At 60.4% G+C, this 7169-nt stretch overlaps 1 protein-coding gene across 1 annotated transcript in view; it reads left to right on the forward strand.

The window, feature by feature from the left end:
* Positions 1 to 4123, forward strand: part of LOC308637577 (leukocyte immunoglobulin-like receptor subfamily B member 3) — a 48168-nt gene extending 44045 nt beyond the window's left edge. Inside the window, exons 8-13 of the mRNA XM_081274094.1 lie at positions 249 to 359; positions 633 to 708; positions 1099 to 1142; positions 1676 to 1728; positions 2467 to 2613; positions 2691 to 4123. Of these exons, the coding sequence (XP_081130220.1) occupies positions 249 to 359; positions 633 to 708; positions 1099 to 1142; positions 1676 to 1728; positions 2467 to 2613; positions 2691 to 2867 (608 nt within the window). The 3' untranslated portion in view covers positions 2868 to 4123. The remainder of the gene's footprint in view (positions 1 to 248; positions 360 to 632; positions 709 to 1098; positions 1143 to 1675; positions 1729 to 2466; positions 2614 to 2690) is intronic.
* The last annotated feature ends 3046 nt before the right edge of the window (positions 4124 to 7169 follow it).

Raw genomic sequence — 7169 nt, forward strand, 5'->3', positions numbered from 1 at the left:
CTCTGGGGGAGAGAAGGAGACTGGGAGTCAGACCCCCCAGTTCAGGCCCCGCTCTGCTGCTTCCTGCTGGGTGACTGGCAGGGGACCCCCCTCTGAGCCTCAGTTTCCTCATCTGTCCTGGGGGGTGGGTGGCAGTGCCATGATGCCTGAGTGACAGGGCTGGAGGTGACGGGTGGAAAGACCAGCAGGGCTGGCACACAGTAGGTGCTCAGGTAAGCAGCGTGGCTCCTCGTCCACACCGTGCCCAGGACTGGGAAGGCACCTGCCAGTTCTGGTTGGGGTCTCAGTGGCCTTCCTCCTGCTGCTCGTCCTCCTCGTCCTCGTCCTCCTCTGGCGTCACAGCAGACGCAGGAAGGCAGGTGAGTGGCACTGGGTGACCTGGCTCTCAGCAGGCAGTGGCCTCCTCATGGGCCAGGCGAGGGTGGGCTCGGGGCAGCAGCCCCAGGGAAACCTGCCCGCTGGGGACAGGTCACTTGGAAACACTTCTCCAGGAAATAGAGAAGAGCAGGCCCCTGCTCGCTGCTTCTAGACCAGTGTAGCAGGTGTGGACCCTTCCCGTCTCAGGGGACCCCTGCGGTGGCCTCTAAGGGGCCAGCGGTTCCCCCTGGGGCTGAGAGTGTCCCCTCATGCAGCCCAGGCACACACTGGCTTCCAGGGACCTGCAGAGGACACAGAGCCAGGGCCCCAGGACAGAGGCCAGCAGAAGAGGTGATTCCTGCTCCAGACTCAGAGCCCACCCACCATCCCTCACTGCCACCTGACACCCCCTTGTCCCCCCACTGTCCCTCACTGCCACCTGACACCCCCTGTCCCCCCACTATCCCTCATTGTCACCTGACACCCCCTTGCTCCCCCCAGTGTCCCTCACTGCCACCTGACACCCCCTTGTTCCCCCCACCATCCCTCACTGCCACCTGACACTCCCTTGTTTCCCCCACTGTCCCTCACTGTCACCTGACACCCCCTTGCTCCCCCCAGTGTCCCTCACTGTCACCTGACACCCCTTGTTCCACCCCACTGTCCCTCACTGCCACCTGACACACCCTTGTTCCCCCCCACTGTCCCTCACTGCCACCTGACACCCTCTTGTCTCCCCAGATCCTGTCCAGCGGCTGCCCCTGCTGCCCAGGAAGAAGCTCTCTGTGAGGGAAGGGGGCTGGGGTGGGAGGTGGGGCCCAGGTCCCAGCACCTCCCAGGGGGGGCAGGAGGGGCAGCGGGAGGGCCTGGGGCTCAGGCTGAGTGGCTGACCCACACTGGGGACCTGGGGACAGGCTGAGTGGCTAACCCACACTGGGGACCTGGGGACAGGCTGAGTGGCTGACCCACGCTGGGGACCTGGGGACAGGCTGAGTGGCTGACCCACACTGGGGACCTGGGGACAGGCTGAGTGGCTGACCCACACAGGGGACCTGGGGACAGGCTGAGTAGCTGACCCACGCTGGGGACCTGGGGACAGGCTGAGTGGCTGACCCACACTGGGGACCTGGGGACAGGCTGAGTGGCTGACCCACACTGGGGACCTGGGGACAGGCTGAGTGGCTGACCCACACTGGGGACCTGGGGACATCACCATGGCTCCCTGGCTCTGTGTCCCCATCTGGGACAGGGCAGGGCCTGGGGGACTGAGAGGCCCCTGCAGCTCTGACCAGGAGACGACCCCGTTCTGTCCCCACAGACGCTTCTGTGAAGGACCCTCAGCCTGAGGACGGGGTGGAGCTGGACAGTCGGGTGAGACCCCCCCCAGGCACCAAGAACTCCCTGTTCCCGCTCAGCCCAGCGGCCATTTCCCTGTCCTCCACCGCTGACCCTCAGTGATGACCAGGCTGCCCCTCCCTCTGGAGCTCCTGCCTCCCTGCTGTGGCCCCCCTCCCTGTGGCCTTGTGGCCCCCACTCGGTGCCCTTCGTGGCCTGGCTGTTGGCGTCTCTGGGGGCCTCAGAGGACCAGGAATACATGAGTCACCATCCCCGGGGCTGCCCCACACTCATCCGTCCAGCTGCTCTCAGGGAGCTCCCTCCTGACCTGCTCCAGGTGGAGCTGCAGGTGCAGCAGCCAGCAGAGCCCCGCCCCCTGAGCTCACCTGGGCCCCGACATGAAGTAAATGCAGTCTCAGGAGAGCAGAGCCACAAGGGAACTAAAGCAGAGAAAGGGACAGGGCCACAGGTGTCTGACGAGCAGCTGCAGCAGGGGACGCGGCGGGTGCCAAGGTCCTGAGGCAGCAGCAGGCTCTTTCAGGAAGACGGGGAGTGGGGCTGGAGCCACGTGAGCAGGGCTGGGGGTGTGGGGTAAGAGCTCAGAGCTGTAGGAGGAGCCTCCAGGCCTCCCAGGCTGGAAGCCCCTGGAGACCCCATCAGCAGTGACGTATCTGAGATTGTTGAAGGGTCACTCTGGCCACAGTGGAAAGTGGCTGGAGGAGAGCCCGAGTGGTCCCAAGGGGACACGTCTGTCTCACTGTGTCCCTGCTGCAGGGCCCACCTGACGGAGACCCCCAGGGAGTGACATATGCCCAGGTGGGGCACTCAGGACTCAGGAGGGGCGGAGGCTCCCCCCTCCCCCCGCTGTTGGGGCAGTTCCTGGGCACAGAGGATGCAGAGGACAGACAGACGGACACTCAGGTGGGTGCTGTCCTCTCCAGGCCCCCGGCTTCCCTGTGCCAAGCACACACCCTCCCTCTCACCGTCTCCCACTCCAGGCTGCTGCGTCTGAAGGTCCCCAGGACGTGACCTACGCCCAGCTGTGCAGCTGGACACTCAGACGGGGGGCCGCTGCCCCTCCCTCCTCCCAGGAAGAGCAGCCCCCAGCGGAGCCCAGTGTGTACGCTGCTCTGGCCCCCGCTCACCCCGGAGCTGCCCCCAAGGACACTCACTAGTGGCCCTCAGCCAGCCAGCCACCTGACACCTCCAGAGACTGGGGAACTGAGACCGGCCTGACTCTGCATCAGAGAAAAGTGATACCCTGCATTTCACTAATACAGCCAGAGTTCCTCAGTAACCAAGGAGTGGACGAGAAACAGAGGGACAGGAGGTCTCAACATGAATGACAAGGTCAACACTGCACAGCAAGGCTGTGAAGTGAGAAAATTAAGGACCTGAATGATCATGTTAGGAAATGTTTTTTGTGTTGTTTTATTTTGAGTTTTGTTGTTGTTGTTGTTTGTTTTGTGTTCCTTTTGTACTGGGGATTGAACCCAGGGGGTGCTTAACCTCCGAGCTGCAGCGTGCTTCCCTCATGGCGCTCAAAGAGCTAAGGCGGTAGGTCGTCCAGGCTTGCTTTCTTTTGTCTTTTGAATCCAGGCCTCACAGGTGCTAGGCAAGGGCCTGCCACAGCACCTCACTCCCAGCCCTTCTATTCTGAGGCAGGGTCCTGCCGAGTTGCCCAGGCTGGCCGGGAAGTCCTGGGCTCAGGGAATCCTCCCGCCTCAGCCTCCTGAGCATCGGAGCCCACAGGGGCTCCCCACCCGCGGCTCCACTCCTGAATTTCCACATTTCCCTTTTGCCGTAGGACGTTTCTCTGACGTTGTGTCTGCTGGGAAGATACTTTCTTAGTTTTTCTTTGTCTAAGAATTACTTTATTTTGCTTTCAATCCTTAAGAATTTTTCTGCTGGATACAGAATTCTTCTCTCGCACAACTGTAAGTCTGTTTCTCCAGGAGAACGTGGTGCATGGGAGCCGGATACAGAACGCCCCAGGGTGGATGCTCCCCGCGGCCTTCCTCCCTTGGTCCATGGTGGACACTCGGGCGGTGCTCGCTTTTCTCCCGCTGTGACGTCCGTGCGCGACTGTTTGTGTGAAATCTCTTCTCAGTTGCTCTGGATGCCACCCAGGGTCCCACCCCCAGAGGACCCACAAGCCACCTTACACCACGAGGACACCTGGCTTTGCTGTAGGTGCACTGGTAACACCCGAGACCCGGTCCCACGTCCACACCGACACTCGCGGCTCCTCCGCTCGCCTTTGTTTGGCTGTTCCAGATATGGCCTCGCGGCGAGGGCTAGATGATTTGAACCCAGGGCGTCATCCCGGTTTGATTTATTTCCCTAGTGAATAATGACGCTGTCCGTCTGTCCATGGGCTCGCCCTGCACGTTATATCTGCTTTGACGACAAGTCTGCGTGTGGGCTTTGCCTTTTATAAATGAATTCTCTTGTGTTTCCTTTTTTCTTTTTCTTTTTTTGATACAGGGGATTAAATCCAAGGGTGCCCTACCACTGAGCCACATCCCCAGCCCTTTTCATTTTTTATGTTGAGTCGGGGCCTCCCTAAGTTGCCCAGGGCCTCGCTAAGTTGCTGAGCCTGGCTTTGAACTTGCAGTCCTCCTGTCTCGGCCTCCTCCCACTGGGATGGCCAGGTTATCTTTACAGGAGGTCTCTATTCTTCATGCGGCTCTCAATGCTGCTTTCCTTTCTGCCTGAAGGACCCACGTTAGCCTTTCTTACGGGATCGATCTACTAGGGAAAAGTCTCCTGAAGGAGCCTTTGATGATCGGAGAATATTTTAATCATTTCTTCATTTTAAAAGGATGGCTTTCCAAGGACACAGTTCCTGGCTGGCATCTTTATTCCTTGAGCACTTAAATGTGTCGTCCAGGTACCTTCTGCTCTCGAAGGTCTCTGGTGAGCATCAGACTGCTCGTCCTCCTGAGGGTCCTTGTAAGTGACAAGTGACCTCACCCTCTGGGGGCTTTCAAAGTCCTCTTTGTCCTTGGCTTTGACAAGTTGGCCATCATGTGTCTGCGGGTGGATGTCTTCGGCTTTACCCAGCTGGGAGTCGGCTGGGCCTGCAGATCCGTGTCCTTCATGAAGTCACAGGTTGGCTGTGGGTTCTGGCTGGCTTCAGTGGGTAGCCCGGCTGTTTGGAGCACTCCTGCTTACGCGGGTCCCCTGGCCACCCACGGGGGAAGGTGAGGGTCTCTCTGAGCATGCTCCCTACCCCTGGCTGCTCTGTTCCTAGGGACACACAGGAGCCGTTAAAGCCCTTGCTTCCCGTAGTTCTCCGTTCCCAACCTCCTCCTCCCCAGATGTCAGGGGACCCCTGAACAGGAGCTGAGCAGGCCCCTTAGCCTTGAGTAATGGGGGACTGGAACTCACTGCAACACTGGCCTTACCTTCGCTGGGCGAGGAAGTGCAGCTCTGGGCAGGGGCGCCACCCAGTGGGACCGGGCCACACCCCCCCCCCCCCCCCCCCGTTTGCTGTAACACCATCCCTTGCCTTATGTGGGTGGAACAGTCCGTGGAATGTCCTTCCCCTAATAAATAGAGGGGCTCGGGGTGCGCCCACCCTCTTGCCTGCCTTGCTCCCCTGGCCCTCCAGCTGGGAGCTGACACCTGAGGTCACAGAGCCATACCTGACCTCCGGAAAAGGAGTTTTGTGTTTGTGGGGTCTTCTGGTTGCTGGCCCAGTTCACAGGGAGTGACCCTGACTGCATCTCTCACGCAGGACGCGGGCCACACCCAGGATCCCTGATATGCTTCTTGTCCCAAACAGTGTCCCCAGTCTCTGGTACTGCATCCCATAGCTGTGACTTTGAATACTGTTGGAAGCTGGGCACAGTGGTCCATGCCTGTAACCCTGCTCCTTGGGAGGTGGAGGCGGGAGGATCACAAGTTCAAGGCCAGTCTCTGCAATTTGGGCAAATCTGTCTTAAAAAATTTTAAAAGGCTGGGGTTGGAGCTCGGGGGCAGAGCACTCACCCAGTATGACAAGGCCTGGGTGCAGGCAGGTTATGATGAATAAACAGACAGAACAGAACCGCTTCTGGCCCAGTCCTCCCGGGAAGACGCTGCAGTCCTGGGAATGGCCCCCGTCAGAGGGAAAGAAGGAGCCCTGCCCTGGAGCTGAGGGCAGTGGGCAGGCCGTGGAGACACATGCCCGCCGCTCTTCCCGATGAGGACCATCTGCCACCTTGGGCACTAACGGCTGGCCACAGCCACTGGCCCCATGCTCTGCTGCCCTCATGGGGACTTGCCTTGGTCACTTCAGCCACCCAGCGGATCTGAGTCCAAAAGCTGATTCTGACAGTTTTGCCCCCCCGTGTGTCCCTGGGGGGGACGGGGCCCTGGGCCTCCTTCCCCGCGCTCCAGGGCTCCCCACGGTGCTCACAGCTCTCGCCCGCTCTCCAGTGGGGCGTTTCAGGAGCCAGCTGACTTCAAAGCCTTCACCATCATCTGTCTCCTCTCATTTCCGCCAAGCTCCAGTCAGTCCACCTGGTGCTGCCGTCCACCCTGCCCCACTGGGGCATCTTCTTTATTTTGGGGCCGGGGATAAACCCAAAGCCACATCCTGCCCTTTTAATTTTTTGAGTCAGGGTCTCGTTACGTTTCTGAAGTTGCCGAGGGTCTCGCTCAGGTGCTGAGGCTGGCTTTGAACGGAGGATCCTCCCGGCCTCAGCCTCGAGCCACTGGGATTACAGGCGTGCGCCACAGTGCCTGGCCTTGGCCTCCTCTTAAAACTCGGGAGAGCTGGGTTGGGGACCTGGTGAGTTCATACACCGCATTCCAAGTCCTGTTTTGTCCAGGCCTCTGCTCCCTCCGGGACTTCCTGGCCCTCATTTTCCAGTTCCCTGATTTCCTACCAACCATCTCCCACCACAGCGGAGGCCAGGCGCGGAGGCCCCAGTCCCCAGCCTCCAGCAGGCGTGGGTTCAGTTGCCGGCTTCACAGAGGAGGGGCAAATCAGGCACCAGGACACTCAGCTTGGGCCTCTGCTGGCTCCCTGGGTCCCCTCTCCTCGCCACTTCCCCTTCCCCTCTGGGCTGTGGCCACACACCCAGCCTGCATCCTGCCCCTCTCTGGGTTAGCAGCAGGGTGGGTGTGGAGCAGGACTCACGTCACCTCCTGGCTCTGTCACTGTCACCATCCCAGGGCCTCCCCTCCATGGTCCACTGGAGACAGAGCCCTGCCCCAGTCGCCCAGTCCCTCATGGCAAACAGAGAGCAGAGGTCACGGCCCTGGGGAACAAGCGGGAAAAGGAGGCTGGTGAGGGGAAGTTCCCACTCAAGGCCACCAGGAAATGTCACAACTTCATCACGTCTTCAGTGGCTGATTGGCTGCGCCCTGGAGGCCACTTAACCAGCGCCTGGGGACTCAAGGTATAAGACCGTGGTTCTGCCCAGGGGAGGAGGGGGCTGCAGAGGGCAAGATGACCCCAGGAGGGAAGGGACTTGAGACGCTCA

The sequence above is a fragment of the Spermophilus citellus genome, assembly GCF_964194105.1.
Source record: "Spermophilus citellus genome assembly, chromosome: 18".
Taxonomy (NCBI): Eukaryota; Metazoa; Chordata; class Mammalia; order Rodentia; family Sciuridae; genus Spermophilus; species Spermophilus citellus.